General features: G+C 39.0%; 3 protein-coding genes across 4 annotated transcripts; 2 read left to right on the top strand and 1 right to left on the bottom strand.

Annotated features, from left to right (window-relative positions):
- Positions 1-2630: 2630 nt before the first annotated feature.
- On the top strand, positions 2631-6543 carry sftpbb (surfactant protein Bb). The gene is made up of 11 exons (XM_079687550.1): positions 2631-2772; positions 3047-3099; positions 3373-3447; positions 3787-3909; positions 3990-4121; positions 4232-4312; positions 4395-4578; positions 4673-4815; positions 5012-5092; positions 5422-5532; positions 6050-6543. Exons 1-11 carry the CDS (start codon positions 2721-2723, stop codon positions 6086-6088), a joined length of 1074 nt encoding a protein of 357 aa, XP_079543676.1. The 5' UTR covers positions 2631-2720; the 3' UTR covers positions 6089-6543.
- usp39 (ubiquitin specific peptidase 39) lies at positions 6544-13540 on the bottom strand. 2 transcript variants are annotated; one of them, XM_079687549.1, is made up of 13 exons: positions 13332-13540; positions 12963-13041; positions 12758-12852; positions 12533-12669; positions 11929-12081; positions 11605-11830; positions 11419-11493; positions 11099-11166; positions 10749-10937; positions 7987-8129; positions 7724-7859; positions 7511-7597; positions 6544-6793 (listed from the first exon to the last, which is right to left on the bottom strand). In XM_079687549.1, exons 1-13 carry the CDS (start codon positions 13399-13401, stop codon positions 6740-6742), a joined length of 1512 nt encoding a protein of 503 aa, XP_079543675.1. In that variant the 5' UTR covers positions 13402-13540; the 3' UTR covers positions 6544-6739. The 2 variants fall into 2 exon arrangements, with proteins under 2 accessions (XP_079543675.1, XP_079543674.1); XM_079687548.1 differs by having other exon boundaries at positions 12963-13045; positions 13333-13540.
- Positions 13541-13714: 174 nt separating this feature from the next.
- Positions 13715-16892, top strand: cUnh2orf68 (chromosome Un C2orf68 homolog). Its single transcript, XM_079687551.1, has 4 exons — positions 13715-14522; positions 15209-15342; positions 15420-15565; positions 15646-16892. Exons 1-4 carry the CDS (start codon positions 14413-14415, stop codon positions 15766-15768), a joined length of 513 nt encoding a protein of 170 aa, XP_079543677.1. The 5' UTR covers positions 13715-14412; the 3' UTR covers positions 15769-16892.
- The last annotated feature ends 2642 nt before the right edge of the window (positions 16893-19534 follow it).

Here is a 19534-nt window from a genome sequence, read left to right as displayed (position 1 = left end):
ATATATTTAAATTTCTTCCGTTACGAAACAAATTTACAAAGCATAAAATGGAAACATTTAAGATTAACTTCGACCTCCGGGGGGGGTCTTACTATAGTATTGAGGAGTGGATTGAGCAGTGCCTATCTCCAGAAAAAAAAGCACCTAAACTACGACATGCAGAGCTACGTGAAGAGCAGGTAGACCAACTGGAAAAGTACCACCATTCAAAAGCTTTTTGATGCGGGTCTTGAAACAAAGCAGAGAAATTATGACCGTTAGTGGCTACAGGTGCAAAAGCTCTCTCCAGAGCTACTGGAAGCCCAATCTCGGGGACCGGAGAAAGTGGAGCAATATTCTCGCCACGCCAAGCAACAGCCTCGACCAACCTCAACCTATACAAGTGACCACGTAAGCAATGCTACTGCTGCTGGACAGTTTTTCAGTGGAAGCACAATAAACAGCAACATACACATTAATGTAAATAAACAGCCAAATAATGGATCAACGCTCTCTGTCTAATATGTTCGCTTGCTGTTAGTGTTGTTGCATAGCAACCACCTTGCACTATGTTTTGTGTAGAAGGCAACGGAGGGACTATTTTATTTTGAACATCATTATTTACGAATAAAAACTATTTAAATTAGAGTGTGTATTTTTCTTTCATATTGCCACACTTGGTAACCGTTTTATAAAAGCAATAGCTCACTAAATATATTCCATGCTAGTTATGCAAGTGTATTGCTTGTAAAGAACATTTAAAAATAAGGTTCATCCTATATAAAAAAAAATTGTTTTGCTATATCACATACAAACATTTAAAATGATTTGGTCTCGTCTTTAGGAGAATCTGGGTGTTTCAGTTTTACAAACTGTTAAATGTGTCTCGCCTCACATTAAAGGTCCCATGTCATGGCCATTTCTACTGATCATAATTCCATTGTTGAGGTATAATAAAATAGATTTATATTGTGCAATTTTCTAAATTCTCATTGGTTTCTCATACAGCATCTCTCCTATAGTATGTGTATTCACTCTCTGTCCTAAACGGCTTGTTTAGACTAAACATTTCTTGGCAGCCTTCTTTTTTTTTTTCTCCCTGTGAGTATGATAGAAATGTGTTGAGTTATGAAAACGCCCAGTAGAGATGGGTGTCGGCCATCACTAACACAAAGGTTTATTTTTGTTTCATTTCTCACTCTATGAAAACAACTTCTGTTTTTCTTTGTCATTGGTCTGAAGGAAAGTTATGTTTCTATTTAATTTGAATCCAGCTAATGTGGTATATAAATGAATGTATGAAATAACTGTGTTAACATTCACTAGCCTAACTGATGATTCAAAGACCATGTGTTTATAGTGAGCAAGAGGGCTTCAAGATGCATCCTTCATTCATTCATGCATCGGTCGTACCTTACTTTACAGTGTTTTGTGATCTTATTGTGTTAGCCCAAACGATTGCTCTCTCTGAGTTGTAAGAGGACTAATCCATGTGTGTGGATATGTTTGAACAGTTTAAGAATACTTCTCTCGGGCGTCTGAGAATGAAAGTGTTCATTATAAAAAATGTATATTATTGATTTTATTTTAAAAAAATTGATAGGACATTTATTGGGCACTTTGGCATTTTGGCACACTCGATAATATTCAGCATGGTAAAAGGAAAAATGGTAATCCAAAAGTTACGATAAGTAATGACAAAAGGCCCTATTTATATATTTTGATACTCAGATTAGGTTATTGAATAAATTAGTTAACAGGGCCCAGTAGTTCAAAACATTTAATCTCAATCAGATCCGATCAGATTTTTAAATCCCATTTTTTGTGATCCAGGATCAGACAACTCGGCCAGATTTTGTCCCAGTATTTCAAAGCAATTCAGGATAGGATCACCCTGATCCAGATTCAGACTTTTCAAGATTACTAGATCCTGAATATCAGTGCTTTAATTATACCGATCTCCATCTAGTGGATATGTAAAAATAATACAAGAGACCACAATTACTTTTGAAAGGTGATGACAGATGGACTTTTTTTTTGTTGAAGATATTTTTTCTTTAATCTAAATTACATTTGTGATTGACAATCTTTGTTGTGATAATTTTATGAGCATAAACATTTATGTCATCAACATTTGGTTGAAAACAAAATAGGCCACCACAGACGTGACCAAAAAATGAAAAATAAAATTGATTTGCCATGAAGGCTAAAAATTGTCTATTAATTCAGTTAACAAACGTTGCTATTTTATTTATATTGAAACATATTTTTAAATAAATGGTACAGTACATTTTGCTCTAGTAATCCACTGGAAATCCACCCCTCTGGTGGGATCAAGATAATCCAGTTTTTTGGGATCAAATTGATCCCAATCCTGTGTTGTCGGTTTGAACTACCCGTTTTGAAGATTTGATCCAGATTAAAGCTTGGATTTGATTTCCTGATCTGATCGGATATCAAAGGGATCCTAATCCTGTTTTTTTTGTTTTGAACTACCAAAAATCCAAATCTGATCTGATCAGATAGGGATTAAAAATATTGAACTACTGGGCCCTGACTAGTAATTGCACCGGATTATATTTTGTAAATAAACCTCCGCTGTCATGACACTCCGAAACAAATGGTGGCGGTAAAGCACACAACAGTGGTATCCATCCGCTGTTAAATCCGGCAAATAAGTGCGCACTGATGTCATTATAAAGTCACCTGATTGCCTCACATCGCTGAGACTTCTCTACATCATGTCAGCGTCTGTCTTCACCCTGCTGGTCCTCTCCGCGTCTCTGTGGACCGGTAAGAAGAGCATTTACCGGCAATTACTTTATTCATGTCTGCATCACTGTCTGTCACCTGGCTGCAGGTCGCCATTAAATCTGTTGTGAAATATCAGGTTTGTTATACTGGTGCTTATGCTATGATACTTGAGCTTCGAGCAATTGCATGCAAACGAACATGGATTTCTATTTTGATTTACTATTTCTCTTTTTTTTTACCTTTTTAAAACATGGTCGTTCCTTCTATTTCTCTTCCCTTCCCTGTATGAATATTTTATGTTTCTGTTTTAAAGGAGACTCCAGGTTCATCACAGATCCTTTGTCATTCATTAAACAGAAATCTCTGGTGAGCCTGACATTCATTCCCTGTATTATCACCGTTTTATCAAATGTTTAAAAAGGCCAACATACCAATTGTTAATTTTAAATAGATTACACATCGACCTACTGTACTTAAACATATTTATTTGTTGGAGCTCCTGCACATACATTTTAAAATGAGATGCTTTTTATTCATTAGAGGTGATGATTTTGAATTTTTTTGACATTATCTCTGAAATGTGGCCGTTATGAATATCCTTAGCAACTAACGTGTGTCACTGTGGCTTCTCCCCATTAGACGTTAGATATGTGTTCAGAGTGCAGCCAGGTCATCCATCTGTCCGCCAACATGATTTCCAGCAGAACTACCAAGGTGAGGTTGTTTGTGAATCACACACCACTGTTTCACCTAACTTTCAAATCACTTTACTTCACTGACCAGTGTTTGAGGAATTCTGGAAACTTGCAGATAACTGGGATCCTTGTAATGTGTCTAAAATGTCAACCTTTAAATGAACATCTCTAAAGTTGGTCATTGCATTGACGTAAGCACACATTTAATGAGACAAATTCCAATATCTGAACGTCAAGATCACAAAAGTATACATTTGTCAAATTACCTTGCACATGATTGCTTGTGTACTTTGCAGAGTAGTAACCTAGAAATACCGGCACAACATAGACGCTGCATTAACTACTTTTTATTTTGCAGGAGAATCTCTATGAAACCTTACATGCTCTGTGCCAACGCCTCCCAAGAGAGCAGGCATCAGAGTGTGAGTCACAGGTGAAGATGTATTTGCCCAAAGTCCTGCAGCAAACACCTGGCCACCTGGTGAGTTCCCCCTCTAGATAGGCTTCTTTAAAAGGGTTATAATGAACAATCAATGATCAACTTCTAATGTGTTTATGTAGAAACCAGCAAAGACCTGTATGGTTTTCGGACTGTGTGCTGCCCACAAGGAGGAGGAAGTGCTCAAACTCTCTAACCATGACACCAACAAAGACACATCCAGCTCTGCTATCGGCAAAGCCTCCGACATCTCTGTGAGTGTGAGAAAGCAGAAGCGGATATTAAAATAAAAAGTGGAAATGAAACTTGTGCTTGATATTTCCATACTATAAATGTCCCTCTAATCAGTTAATCCTCTCTCTAGAAACTGTTCAACCCAGCTTGCACGCTGTGTATCTTTCTCGTGAAGAAACTGGAGACCCTGTTGCCTAAAAATATGACTGAGGTGAATGTTGTTTTTTAAATCACTCTGTCCTGCAGACACAACAACAAATATCATCATGTTACATATCTGTGTCGCCCTGCAGGATGCTTTGGAAAAGCTCATGGCTGAGTTCTGTGATCTCGTACCACACAGCTACAAGGAGCAATGTGACGATTTTGTCGAGAAATATGGAGTGCTGATAGTGGAGTTCCTCCTATCGTCCGCTGCCCCTCACACCATATGTACTCTTTTGCATGTGTGTTTGTTCGAGGAGCAGCCTGTTTCAGGTCAGTCACATGATCAATACATTTGGCCTTCTTTTTGGTTGGAGCTGAAACCAACAACTCTACTTCAGAGTTTAACGCTCCACTGATTCCCCAGAGTTGCCCCCCCCCTCTGATTGCGAGTCGTGCCGCACGCTGGCGGTGCTCAGCCGACTTCACCTGGGACTCAACTCCACCGAACATCTGGCTTCCTCTTTCCTCCAGTCTGTGTGTGTCCTTCACCCTAATGCCATCCCGAAGGTCTGATCCTCAGCTCCCATTAACACAAATACTGCTCACAACTATGTCATGGATCACGATAACTAAGAATGTTGGGCCTCACGTTGTTTATTACTTACATTTGAGTTTCATTAAATGGGTTTGTTAAGCAGATATCAGTCAGGATGTTAAAAAAAACGGAATATTTGTAATTTCTCAACTGTCATGCTCCTTTCAGTGTGAGTCCTTCACCAGAATCTACGGCTCTCAACTGCAGGAGGTTTTGGGAAACCAGATGGATGTTCCACATGCTTGTGAAGTAAGAAGCTCCTTTTCAAAGACCTGTCTAACATTTCATATTTAAATGTCTTCACACAGTATTACCGATCCCAAACATTTTTTTTGTCAACAAATGGTGAAGCAGTTGTGCCGTCAGACCTTCACTGGGGTTGAAATAAGCACATTTACTGACATCTATTACCATCACTGGTAGACATACAAGTGGTTTTACTAATATCATTTACAACAGTATGAGGAGCCCTGGTCCACGCAACACCCACCATGAACACGTGGCAACAACTTGAATACTTACAAAGACATATTGTTCAGTCTGGTTGATTTCCTTTGGATTTTTTGTCCCGTCTGCAGAGAGCCGATCTGTGTGTTGCTTCAAAGAAGTTGGAGCCGCTGGGAAAGAATCGTTGCACCTGGGGACCGACGTACTGGTGCAGGGACATTCAGACTGCTCAAAAGTGTGGGGTAAGGCACATTTAAATAAATCACAACATGCGTATTGTTTTTCTATGGAACAATCCTTGCAGCAACTGCCACTAAAAACAGTCACATAAAACTGAGAAGGATATTTTACAACCACCAAATCTGAACTTCCCGCAGATCTTACTTTTATTTTGAGTCCGCTGTACCCAGCCTCTCTTTTGTAGAGATTTAAGCATTTTGTTTTGAGATTGTTTTCGAGGTTGAGGACAATGGTGAATAAGTAATACCATATTTATAGTACGTGATACAGTACAACCATCACTGTCTTAATGCAGGGTGAAGCTGCATGAGGTTTGAACGGTTTTTAGTCAAAACTGCAAATCAGTCAAAGTATTCATCTTTTCGTCTTTCAGAAATGTGGAGGAATTAGAAATTGGTTGAAGATGCTTTTACAAATATTTTCTTTGAAAGACACCATGTAAGCACAGTTCTAAAGTACTAAGGGAGTTATTGGAATGGTAAAAATGGTTTCACTTCACATGTCTGTTTTTATTTGCAGAACCAGGCGTACTGTGAGAAGTTCATGTGGAAGGAGTGAACCAAACTGCCAGCTGTGTGCACACAGATCTGCTTTCTGTTTACAAGTATATTGCACTGATCATCTTTTAAACATTTATTAATGTAATGCGCCAAACTTATTTTTTTACTTTTGCTGAGAAATCATCCATCTCACATCGCTTCAGTCAATGAGCCATATATTCAACAAGACTGGGATTCAGTCTGAACATCAGTTTCTGCAGTGGTGAACGGTTTGGTGAACAGTACTATTCTGCATTTTAAATATGTCATTATGAATGTGTTAACTGCAAATATAAAGTTCCTTACATAGAATAAGCTCTCATTATGTATTAGACGATTTTAGAACAAAACTGATTTTTCTGTTATCTTGATGCTGTTCTCTGATGCTTGGTGCTAATAACTGCATATCAATGACAAAGTCCTCAAATTAATTCAAAATCCAACGGTTTGTCATTAAAATTCAACACACACAAATGTGTCCTGAAGTTTGTTTATTTGGAAACTTCCACATAGTAAAAACATAAAACTGTGAAAAAAAACACGGGAAACATATACATTTTTTTTTTTGCTAGGAAGAAAAAGTCTCTTGAGCCACTCGCATTTCTGTCATGTTGTTTTATCCGTTAAAATACCCAGTTTACTTCTGGCCATGTTGAGAATGTGGCCTCACTTACACCGCCGTGTGGCTGTTTGTGTCCGTGTCACTCTCCTGTCTCTTCCAGATCTGAAAGGAGAAAAAAAAGGACATTTCAGTTAAAACAGAAAAAGCTTTTTCTGTTTTAACGGTTCAGATAATGAGGACAAAATGATAACAATCTAAGCTTTTTATTTAGATAGTTATCATTTTGTCCTCATTATCTGAATCGTTAACCACAAATTAAACGTATTCAGTCCCCCATTAAGTTTATTAGCAAAATCAACACTGAAAAAACTGCTCTATAGTCTTTCAAATGATCAGAAGCGGCAACGGTCCATTCCACAGTAGCGCTCCCTTTAAAAACACACAACATGATTAATTTATTGTGCTGTGAGTGCCTTCAGATGAGAGGTGCTGAATATTTCATGTCACTCTGAAACATCTGGAGCCACTCTGAAACATCTGGAGCCAAGGCCCAGCAGCATTACATTAGGCAATAGATTCATATTCGAGCAAGATTGTGATGTAAAAAAAAAAAAGATATATTTTGTTTTAGATTTTGAATACTTTAATCTGGACAAAGTGTTTCATAGGCAGCACTACAGTAATGTCATTTGCACAACTTTTCTATTTTTTGCCTTTACCGATTTAGCTATTTCCTTCAAAATACTGATGAATATTTATAAAAAATATTGTGTAAATGTTTTGTAACAGCAGCAATATCTTTCCAACATCGCCATGGGTACTTGGAGGAAAACATGGTGATTTGCCCCATTTCCGAGAATTCATAGAAAAGGGACTTGCCTGGATGTAGGCCTCGGACAGTGTGATCATCTGGGGGAGAATGTCGGTCACCTGCAGGTCCTGCATCTCATACCACTTCCCAGTTCCCTGATAAAACACCAAACATATTGTTTACACATAGCTGTACAACAACACAATACTGGCTATGTCAAACAATATGTATTTTTATGTTGTTTGTACAAGTCATTTCTGAACTATCCGGCTGTAACCCACATGATGCAGAACATGTATTCTGTATGCTCCCTCGGTTGGTTTCCCATCATGCACTACGTTGGCGACGAGGTCATATGTTGTGTTTTTCTCTGTCACTTGAGCTTCTTCTGTCAAGTACTCACGAAGGTCTACATTCCTGTTGAAAAGAATACAAAGGAACAACATGAACGGGTGCAAAGTCATAATGGGGACAACATATTATTAAAACCATTATCAACACACATTTTAGATCCTGCATATATATATATATCCACAGCACTTACGTGATGGGGAAGTTGACGATTGTGGGGTTCTTCTCCACGAAGAAGTTGTTCTTGGTGAATCTTTTGATGCAAAAGACGAGGTACGGAGGCAGCTTGGTCAACTGGAACCTTTTGAGGAAATTCTCTTTGTAGGTTTTGTACTCCTGAATGTAGATGAGACAGGAGAGCATGCACAAACGTTTAGAATGTTATGTAAATAACATAAGAAAGCGGAAGGTACAGATGTGATGTGGGGCTGATTGCCAGAGGCCTGTACTACGAAGCAGGATTTTCGCTTAGCGGGCTAACTTCAGAGAAAACTCTGAGTTTCCGGTCCTACGAAGCTGGTTCTCTTTTTAGCAGGCTAGATCTCCATAGTAACTTATGCTGAGCAGGTTAGGTTGCAGGCTAAGAGCTCAACTCAGTGAAAGCACTGCCTGCTGACCAATCAGAGCTCAGTGTGCAGAGTTTAAAGCGATCAAGTCATATTACAGGAGAAAGGAAATACAGAAAAGCTGCCGTTGCAGGAAAGACGGCCGGCAAAAATCACAGACTGTGTGAACGTCAACATTAATAGAATATCACCTCCCATCTTCAGAGCAATCTGACTATTATAACATTAGCGTTAAGAAAGCTTTCTTAAATATCTGCCACAACATAAGTAACCGGATCAGAGTAACATTAAGTACAGTCCGCGGCATATCACATCATAATGTATCATATATCTCCTTATCTGAGTCAGCTGAGCCGTATCTGTCCGTGCAACACTCACAGTGTCACATACTGTATGCAGAAGTATTATTTTAAGCAACACATTAAGTTGACGAAACACTCGAGTCAAATGTAATGAAAGTCAGATCGTGCCTTAGACGGGGCAGTGATATCATAAACCTGTTAATGTACGCATTCAAACACTTTTTCTTTTACCAGCTGTATTCACCTTGCAGGTGCAGCTATGTGCCTTTTATCCTGGATACAGTGTTTAAGTCATGGATGTTTAAAGTTTAACTTCTTCATGTTTAATATTATAGTTCACTTTCATTCAGGAAGTATGACGCTGCGCTGTCAGAACGCTTGTCCATGTTTGTGATTGGTCGAATGCTCCAACTACCACCCCTTTCATGTGAACGCGCACCTAACTAGATAGGGCACGGCTGGCTTGAGCGATCCACTTGATAACCCGCGTCGTAGTACCGTTTAGCGAGAGCGCGTATGTTTTGGATTAGGCCAACCGGCTAACTCAAACATATCCAGGTTTTGTTGAACCGGCTTCGTAGTACAGGCTCCCGGTGCCCAAATGTTGCCGTTTTCAAAGAACATTCGTCATAATTTTCTAGTGGTTAGGTTTGTTTTACAGACAGTAAAGCTGGTCACTAGGAATTATTTTCTACAGTACACATCTGAAAATCTACATTTTGAAACAAAACTTCAACATTAAACACCTTGGTCCCGACCGGCCTCAGGACTTTTTTATGAACCAAACCACAAGAAAGAATCAGTGATGCAAACACAGGTATGGTGAAAAAAGAGAGAACTATCCGAAGCAGAAAGAAACAGCGTGATATACCATCTGACAAAGGCCTGTGCTATAATGCTTCAATTAACTGGCTATTCTTAATATACTCAGATCAATAGAGACAGAGATGTTAAGTTATAAATCAAGGGTTTTTATTATTATTTACAGCAGGGGTGGGGAACCTTTTTCCTTTCAATTTGTACAACATCCTCCGAGGACCGTAGAAATTATTGAACTCAACCTCTGCTTAAAAAAACTAAAATCACAGCCAATTCATTTTGCCTTTCTTTCATGCTGTGCAAAGAAAAAGCAACCTCTTAATCCAGATATCTTGCCATGACTGGGTACTGCAATATTTGAAGAGCTGGAGCGGCGTTCTGGTGCTCTCTGTAAGCACTCTAATCTAGTCTACACTCCTTTCAGACGAGAAATAACCACGTGAAGACACGTTACGCTCGTGTTGTGTTCAAGGAACCTGTCCTTGGCCAGGAAAAACAGGCACTCGCTTGTTTAATTATTTTGCGATCTAGATTTCTTCTTCTTTTTTGAAGTGAGAAGTTGTCCGTCAGTCGGACGGACTAACGGACGGACGGACCCCCCCCTCCCCCCAAAACAAAAACTCTTCGGTTCTCCACGAATTACACAAGTCACCCAAAGCAGCGTTAAAAAAGCGGGAGGCGCCGAAAAGCGACTAATTTGCATCACTGAAGAATAGACAGATTTAGTGTGCAGTGGTTCTCAAGTTATAATGGTTAACTTCTATCTCATCAGAGAAGATGTTCTTTTTTATACTGTGTGTTATTTGGAGGCACATGGTCAAGAACATGCTTTCAGAAGCTCAAGCCTTTTTCTGACAGGGTTACCAAACCTTAAAACAACACGAACACATGGTTGGATGCTTGGCAGAGGCAAAGCAAACAAACAGGAAACACAGCATCAACTTGAGGAGAACAGGTATGTGCCAATTTGGATTATCGCAATAGTTAAACTGTGTGTGCAATTTTAAATAGTGCATTATGCCAAATTGTGCAATGATATGGTTTTGTATCCATCTAAATTAGTAGTTGCCCAATTATTTTTTCCGCACCTTAACACCACTAGTTGTAACATGTCAACATTTAATAATCCAGTTTTTGGCCAAAAAAACGTCAAAGCATTTCAGGTAAGATTACTGCATCGCAACATTTCTCTTAATCAATTTTTCCTCACTCGTTTCCTTTTGCACTTATTATTTAAGTCTATTATTAATATTATTATTGAACTGTACCTTCTCCGTGCTGCCATTGAACTTCCCCAGGATGTTGAAGAGGGGAACCTGTGGGATAATGAGCTGCTCCTTCTCATCCTTGTACAGTGGAGCTGTTGGGAGGTCAAGGGTCAGAAACAGGAAGGTGGACTCTGACATCTGCTCCTGGTACTCCTCCGTCACAAGCAACGCCTCTTTCTCTTCTGGTGTCTGGCAAATCAAAAATAAAACAATGAGAAGGAAACCATGGCTTTCGAAACATAATAATATTTGCAAAAACTGCTCGGACAATTTTTGAATAAGCATGGACTATTCTTTATAAAACCATTCACACTCAAGATGTCAATTCATGTTTTGATAATGAAACTCACACAATCTGGGTGTGGAAGTTTCTTTGAAAAGATCCGCATGGAGCCTTGAAATGCTTTTGTGATGCTTGCTGAGAGGGCAGAAAGATAAATGAGGACACCGGTTTATTTTCATATATGCAACCGTCAATAACTTAAGTAAAATGTTTCATGCTAAAGCTAACTCTAAAGGTCAATTCAACCTCAGAGAAAGAGAGAAAAGTAACATTCACATTTGATGTAACACTTTTTTTTTTTTTTTGTTGCCAAACCTCTTTCTGACGATTGCATTAAAGACACGTTTTGCATTTATTAACCCCTTTGATCAAACTCTTCTGACTCACATGTTTTTTTCTTTGTGCCTCCCAGAGCACCATGCAGAGCATTCAAGAACCACGTCATGAAGTCCACAGCATCTCCTGCAGAACAGAAGACAATCAATCAGAATCACAATGTAATCTCTATAGAGCAACACGTGCTAAAAGTCTTCTTAAGATGTGCAGTACTTCGTCTGGAAACTCAAGCCCTACCTTGTTTGGTGATTTGAAAGTTCTTCTTGCTGCACAGCACAACAGCTTGCAGCATCTCATGTGGAGAGACATGAGCCTTGAAGTTTCTCGGATTCCAAAGTTTGCGCATCAGCTCACCGAACCTCTGCACCAAGAGGAACATGATGTCACCCGGTGGTCTCCGGATTCCCATGTAGTTTTCCTCCTCAAGGAAGTAGTTTCGCAACGGTGGAACATTGGAAAAAGCCTGGGGGGGGGGGAAAAGGCAAACGTGACATGGTTGGGATTATTTAGAGAAGTGAATGACCATGTCCGTTGATGGTCCAGGGGGACGGCTAATCGTACCTGTAAGACCACATTGGCGTAGTCGTTGGCTTTAATGTTGTTGAGCCCTACGATGCCAGGCAGGTAGGTCGTACCATCGTAGGCTCGGTACAGTTTACCCTGCTTGTCCAGCCCTCCAATGTGCTGCTTGGTGAAAGTTGGTTTCAGCACATACTGTAAAGAAAGTGTCAACAGATTACTAACAACAAAGTGCAGTTTGTACAGTATGGAATTGGTGTTACTTATTGACACTGTGACACTTTGAGAATGACCTTTGGTGGTTAAAACAGTATCTAACTATGATCCTGTCACAGTATTATCCCAACTCATTCAAAATCAATATGAATAGTGACTATAGTAAAACACCATCAGATCACATTTGAAATATATCCATATGAAACACTCTTAACAATATACAGTTGTATAACAACAATAATAATAATAATAATAATAATAAGTAAAGTCATCGGGTATGTTTTTGGCATGTAATGTTTCTGAATACTACATGAACTCTCTCAATCCTGGATGTATTTATAATATGCAAAGTAATATTTTACTCGTGTTAAGATGGTGCTTAAAATGAGTAAAATATTGACATGCCATCAGCCTGTTACACTTAACTTACCGTGATGTCTTCTAGTGAGGAGTCAATGATCTCGTAGTTGTCTGGCAGACAGTAAAACTTGAGAGTGTGCAGATTCAGGAACACATGATGGGTAAACTGCACACTGTGCGTGTAAGCATGAGACTTCAAACCTCTACCTGCAGGGATACAAGCAAAACATGAGTGGATCAGTCTTAGCACAACAAGGTGTTTCATTCCTTGTTTAATGTTGGATCCCTCACTTACCTTGAAAGTATTTCCCACATATAAGGCAGGCGTAGACATTGATGTGGGAGAGTGATATGGAGCACAGTTTCTCAAAGTCAAAGTCCAGCACACTCCTGGTGGATACATAGACAAGACTGGGAATCAGCTGTAGAGCAATAGAGGAGGACGGGGCTAACTAGCATGTAGCACTAACATTAGCTATGCACATTTAACTATATCTTACCTGTTTATAGTGTCGAGGTAAGGACAGTGGCGGCTTCTCCGGTCTTCTGCTGCACGTCCTCGGCCGACTTTGGCTGCCACTGCAACAGAAAGTAAAACAATGTTCAAACAGTTTAATGTAATCTCACGTTAGCCAAACATGCTAACTGACCTAGCCTTTTGGTTGTTATGAGATGATCAACTTGATGCACACGAGTAATGATGAATAAATCCGAAGGGTGGTATATTTCTTGAACCAGTGAAAACTATACTGCAGTGGTTCTTGTTGACCTGCCTATGTGTGACTGAAACTAGTGAATACAATCAAAGGCACTTTATAGTAGCACTAGTTAGCTTCATGCTAACCAAACGTAGAAGTAAATAAACGTACCTATGTCTTCGTCGTCCTCATCATCATCGTCCACTTCAGCCTCTCTTTCTCGCTTCATAGAAACCATCATGGCAGTTTCCTTCGGAGCTTAATGTCAAAACAACAGAGAAGGCACAACTTTATTTGGAGAAAATGAATGAGCAGCACCGTGTGCGATGGTCGAAACTCGCGGTGGTTGTACGTCGCAAATGGCCAACCAAGAACTAACACGAAGAGGCCAGCATTATTGCCCCTTAGTTGCTCAATACCTATACCACACAGGTGCCAAAAGTACTTGGAGATTGTACTTAGTAGTAAAAAGTAGAAGTACAAGAGTGTAGGAATACTCTAGTTAAAGTCCTGCATTCAAAATGTTACTCAAGTAAAAGTGCAACATAGGTGGCATCAGAATATACTTAAAGTACCAAAAGTAAAAGTTGTAAAGTACTCATTATGCAGATTGGCCATTTTCAGAATAATATAATATATGTTTTGATTATAATTATTAATATGTTTATCATAGCTTGTAAAGGTGGAACTAATTTGTATTATTTTATTTACTCCGGCCTAATTTATGGATTTACTAGGTTTAACTTACTAAATTCTTATTTAAGTGTTGATCATGTTTGATATCATTTTTCATAATGTGTAAAGTAACTGGAGGTATTAAATAAATGTAGTGGAGTAAAAGTACAATCATTATTTCTGAATTGTAGTGGAGTAGAAGTACAAAGTAGCAGAAAATGTAGATAGTCAAGTAAAGTACTGTACCTACACAGTACTTGAGTAAATCTACTTTACTTTACATCACTGCAATACAAATATATTAATTTGCTGATTTTCTGAAAGCATAACTTGATTTGTTATATATATACATTCAATTTCTGATTTATTGTGCTTAAGAAAATGTGTCTTTAAAACAATGTTTATTTTCGAGCTATTATTAAGTTGTAAACTCGGGGAATGTTTTAGTTGGACAACGATTTACCGTTAGCTAGCATGTAGCTTTTTGTCATGTCTGTGGATCTGCCTGAGACTTGTTGCAATCCTTAGCGTTTATTATCTCACAAATATTATCACCGCTTTGGAACATTTTGTTGAAATGGATATTTTAGGAGAAGATGAATTGGACGAGCTGAAATACAAACGGTCTGGGCGCTTGGATATGAGCCACGGCTTCCTGCACCATATCCGGAGGAACCAGATTGCTAGGTGATTTCCCAAAAGCTAATGCTAGAAGCTAACAAACAAGCTTTCACTATTTAGCCACAATATCTGGAGCCACACCCGCACACGTTAAATAGAAGTTAGAGGATGTTATAGAAGTTACTGTGATTGTAAGGGGAGGTTCCGCTACACTCAACCTGAACATAAACAAATAAGTCCTTCAGGCGCATGGCTAGAGTCATCCTTGGTATATATTTAAAGATTCAAAGGCTTTATGTTATATGCATATTACGTACAGTGGCATACATACATACGTACATATGGCAATGACAAAATGAAGTCCCAAGCTCCTCCAACAATGCAACATAATACATAAAACATACAATACTAATAGTACAAGAAGAAGCAGAGTAGAATAATAGTTTAGGACACTGGAGACAAAACAACATATAGCTAGCATAGCATGTAACGACAACAACAACAACAACAACAACAACAACAACACTGTTATCACTGGTAACATTAAATATCAACCATCCACATACACGTTCATTGTACCTGTACTTCATATCTGTTGTTTAACCCTTGCCTGAGATTTCCTTCTATACTTTTTTTCTCTATTGGTTAGTGAGTATGTCCCATTTTTAAAGTTATGTAATCAATGATCTTAAGAATGTAAAAACCACAACTTCCATTCAAATTAAATAATGTTGATTTATTGGCTCTTCAAGAGATGACTATGATAAATCGGTGAAGCAAGCCAAAGAGGTGCAGGAGGCAAAAGAGCTCCAGCGGCGGAGGAATACCACGACCCCTAGACGACCCCGTCGACCTGATATCCAGGTGTACGATCCTCGACGCAGACGTAAGTTAAGGCACTTTGCGGTGTTCATTTCCAACACTGAATCCACTCAATAATATACTTGTCTGCTCATTTCCCAGATGATTCAGATCCAGGGGGCGGTGCTGAGGCAGAGGAGTCCAATGAGAGTGGGTCCAGCACAGAAACAGAGACCCATGGTACTGAACTCTTTTGGCTCGACTACCAGGCGGACTCTGGTACCATTACCTCCTTCCTTGTGCACAAGGTACATGCAGATCAATATTTATTATTCTGGCATTGTGATTTATTTTAGTTTTGGTCCTAATTCCCTTTCTATTTCTAAAGGAGGACAAGCCTGAGAGGTTAGTGCAGCGTGTAGCAGAGAAAAACATATTGGATTCAGCCATGAGGGCAGCTCTGGAGACTCGACTTCGAAAGGAAATTGAAAAAAGACGAGGAAAACGCTGACTGAACAGAAGATTGAGATGACATAGCGGGTCTTCAGGCAAAGACGAGCAATACTTCATTTGCAGTTCTGCACTCCTACAAAGCATGAACGCTGTTGACAGTGCATAATGAGAGCTCTGGGATGACGTACTGTCCACAGAGATCCAGCTAGATGAGCATCCAGATGCCAATCCAGCTTCTGTTTTCAAGAAGGAACCGCACAGATTGAGTCCGCAACAATAGGCAGGTCGGTGCAGTCGACTGTCAGGTTCGGGTTTACTACATTTCACTCACTTTGGATTGTTACCTCATGCCCTCATTCATAACGTTAAGGATGGTTCATACACTTTCAAGTTCACTTAAAAACAACGTTGATGATTTCAGAAAGTTAATGGTAGGGTATGTAAGTTTGAGAAACCGGCCCGAGATACACTTTTTGTTATATTCCATGGAATGCTCTTAACATCCCGATAGCAATGGATATCTTGTGCTTTGACAAAAAATAAATAAAAACAATTCCGGCACGGCTAAAATAACTGGATGGCCTCCCTGCCTGTCAGCCTTCCATCTCGTGCACACACTCATCCCGTGCCCTCATTGGTCATGTGCACGTTCGTGTGTGTTGGAGGAGGGGCTCTGTAAGGAAGTGGCAGATTTTCTCCAGTCGTGTATTTTCTAATTCTACCGCACTCGAGCTGGTTTCTCAAACTTACATACCTTACCTTTAAAGTCAGGGAGGAGTGAGTATTCTTTGACAGAGAGCATCACCACCTTCCTCCGCAGTTACACATGTCCTGAATTTCTTGTGTTTAGAAATATCTAGTTTTTATAAACAAAATGTTTACTTTTTGGTAAAATGCTGTGAATGGAAAGTCAGTGAAATCAGCGATTTTGTGTTTAAAACATTTGAGAATATCTTCTTTTGGAGAGAATAGTGGAGGTGGCCATGACAATGTGTTTGTGTGTCTTCAGTATTCTTATTTATTTTGGATTGTTGAAATACTTTTATTTTTGATACTGTAATATTTTTGAGGACATACCTCTTTACGTACAAAATGACGTACTGTATATAAAAGCCATTTATACTGTCCAAATGTGTCTGGATTTAGACGTGTGGAATTAAACGGCCATAACGTGTGAACACATTTTCTTAGTGTCTTGATATTTTGTTAAACACTCAAATTGATGTAGAAAAATACCAGATAATCATCACTTCTGTTCTATCCTGAAACATACTTTGGTTGGAATACTTACAGCAAAATATATTTTCAGTTTACTGAAACTCCTCAGCAGGTGGCAGTAGGAATCAGCGTTTCCACTCTGCAGGCCTATCTTCTTAACTTTTGTTTTTATAATAAGTTAATTTAAATGTTTGTCAATTAGTAGTGCATAGCAGTGTGTTATAATTGTATAGACATATTGTCATTTTCCATACACAATATTTCTACAGTAAGTGTTAATCAACCTAAAATGCTATATATAAAAAAAAAAGTAAGGAACTGGAGGGTAAAACCTTCCAGGGAAACTGGGTACTATGTTCCACGGCTGATTGTATGATAAAAAGAGCCTGTTTCTTTCATACAAAGTTTGGTTCATCCACCTTTTTAGTTTTGTTGTTTTTGGACAGAAAGGCCCAGGGACAAAGTGAGAAGATCAAAAAGAAAGTAAGCCACACACACACACACACACACACACACACACACACACACACACACACACACACACACACACACACACACACACACTCTATCCCTATTCTAACTTTGATAACAGCATTAGTGCACATGTTGAACCTGTCCTTTAACAGCCAACAGATAAATAGCAAACCAATTCTTCCCATCCCCACAGTGAAAAGAGTAAACACAAAGTTTAACCACCATCCCTTTGCTGTGGAAAAAAACAAAGTGGAGTTGACAGTTGGACGGGCTAGCCGTAGATCCACCCTATAGTCAGCGATTCATTCATTGTTTTCACTAATGCATGAAAATATGCAAACTTCATCCTCTGACCACACGGCGGGCCAAGTCTCCACAGCGTTACACAAAGCCTTTTCATGAAAAGCCGTCTCTGCCGTGCTATTGGTGCAACAGAGACACTCCTCTGAAGTTTGTCGACGCCCTTCTCCTGTTCACTACTAATTTTCCAGTCAGCATGTGACTGAGGTTATGAGAAGAGACACATTCCTATGTCACCCACTCCTCTGATTGCTAGATTATCTCAAGTTTCACTCATTCTCAATTGGATGAAAACACCTTCCCCTCTTAGAGCAGCTTCACTTCCAAAATATTATAAAACACCTGCAGTCAGGTAACACTTACATGACTGCAGATAACTGAGGTACCTGTTGTGACAGGCAGGCAGCTCTTATGTATTCTGCAACATGGGACCATTACGTACCATACGTTGCTATACTGCACTGTTGTGTTCTCATTTCTAACCCAATGCACTATTTTCCTGAGAAAAACAACTATGTAGCCACCATGAGCCATCTGTGTCTTTTTTATTAAAATCTCTAGGTTTGCATGAACTATTATTTGAAAATAAAATAACATTGACTAATTAACCCAACCTATCTTTATGGATTGCAAGCAACTCTCTGCTTCACCAGCGGATACTTGGAAAGCTTCAGTTTTATCATGGCCTACATCACATTGTAAGTTATGACTGAGTTATTGAACTTTAATAGTAATGTAAATATTATAAACAAATCTATTGATAAGAACCGAAGTTCACATTACATTTCTTTTGTTTAATATTCATTTTTATATCAGTTTAGATCTGATTTGTTTTGATTTTGGAACGTCTCCAGGACCTTAAATAACAGTTGTGTAACGGAAGTTGATGGTGACACAGGCCGACTCCAAGATTAGGCTTGTGTAATCCGATGCACTTTTAAAACATTAATCAAAACAGAAGATTGATATGATGATAAAGTGTTGTTGTTTAACACACCCAAATGACATGTCATTTCCAGTGTTGAGCAAATGAAAACTTGTTTGAACACACTGGTTAGGGTTAAGCTCATGTCACACAAGTTAAAGTCAAACATGTGATTCAAGGCTTTATTGATGTTTAACAAAGTAAGGTCCTTTTTGAGGATTTATTTTAAACTTGAATAAAAACCGGACTATACATAACAAATTGGCATTCCACTTTGGACTTGAAAATATAGTCAAATAAATAGTCTAACCCTTTAAAAAAAAATACAAATTGAGAAAGAAGCTGTGGAAAAAAGATCCTAATTCAAAATCATTTCTTAAAGTGCACCAATATTAACAATTTGGAGTGTCATGAAGTAGGTCACCTGCAAAAAAGACTGAAACTATAAAGAGTAATGTGCAGCTTTCATTTCAACTTCCTACAAACATACAATTAATCAACAAAGATCTCCCACAGATATACAATCTGCTTTCACTCAATCCTTACAAGAAGGTCTACTGACCTCAGCTAAATGCTGACCTGCTTGTACCTTATCTATCGACACTGTAGGGCTTGTGACTTTGAGAAAATAAGACTTTATTTATCTCTCAGTCTGCAACAATGTTTGGTCTCACTGTCATGCTCTGTGTTTGGTTTCGGATGCAAGTCGAGCACAGGTGCTGTCCTCTGAGCTCTTTGTTGTGGGAAGTATCTGCAGCCTTTGTGGTTGAGGAGAAACACAGATAACCCATGGACTTGCATCAAAACCTGTTACCTTTAAAATAATTGAAGTTATGCTTTATCAGCATGCGGTGCTCTTGAGGAACAGACGTGCGCTCTCAGCTGCCTCCACAGTGTGACAGTGCAG

The sequence above is a fragment of the Notothenia rossii genome (assembly GCF_949606895.1).
Source record: "Notothenia rossii genome assembly, chromosome: 6".
NCBI classification, from domain to species: domain Eukaryota; kingdom Metazoa; phylum Chordata; class Actinopteri; order Perciformes; family Nototheniidae; genus Notothenia; species Notothenia rossii.
Note: the sequence above shows the minus strand (reverse complement) of the source record. Positions and strands in the feature narration are given on the sequence as shown.

What these genes read in the sequence shown, in the direction of transcription:
- sftpbb (XM_079687550.1), top strand. Translation starts at nt 2,721, where the DNA reads ATGTCAGCGTCTGTCTTCACCCTGCTGGTCCTCTCCGCGTCTCTGTGG. An exon ending in ACCCTAATGCCATCCCGAAG is followed by an intron (nt 4,816 to 5,011) that starts GTCTGATCCTCA and finishes TGCTCCTTTCAG; the next exon opens with TGTGAGTCCTTCACCAGAAT. An exon ending in AGACTGCTCAAAAGTGTGGG is followed by an intron (nt 5,533 to 6,049) that starts GTAAGGCACATT and finishes TTTTATTTGCAG; the next exon opens with AACCAGGCGTACTGTGAGAA.
- usp39 (XM_079687548.1), bottom strand. Translation starts at nt 13,401, where the DNA reads ATGATGGTTTCTATGAAGCGAGAAAGAGAGGCTGAAGTGGACGATGAT. An exon ending in ATGAGGACGACGAAGACATA is followed by an intron (nt 13,046 to 13,332) that starts GGTACGTTTATT and finishes TTACTTTCTGTT; the next exon opens with GCAGTGGCAGCCAAAGTCGG. An exon ending in ATGTGGGAAATACTTTCAAG is followed by an intron (nt 12,670 to 12,757) that starts GTAAGTGAGGGA and finishes GTATCCCTGCAG; the next exon opens with GTAGAGGTTTGAAGTCTCAT.
- cUnh2orf68 (XM_079687551.1), top strand. Translation starts at nt 14,413, where the DNA reads ATGGATATTTTAGGAGAAGATGAATTGGACGAGCTGAAATACAAACGG. An exon ending in CGGAGGAACCAGATTGCTAG is followed by an intron (nt 14,523 to 15,208) that starts GTGATTTCCCAA and finishes TGGCTCTTCAAG; the next exon opens with AGATGACTATGATAAATCGG. An exon ending in GTACGATCCTCGACGCAGAC is followed by an intron (nt 15,343 to 15,419) that starts GTAAGTTAAGGC and finishes CTCATTTCCCAG; the next exon opens with ATGATTCAGATCCAGGGGGC.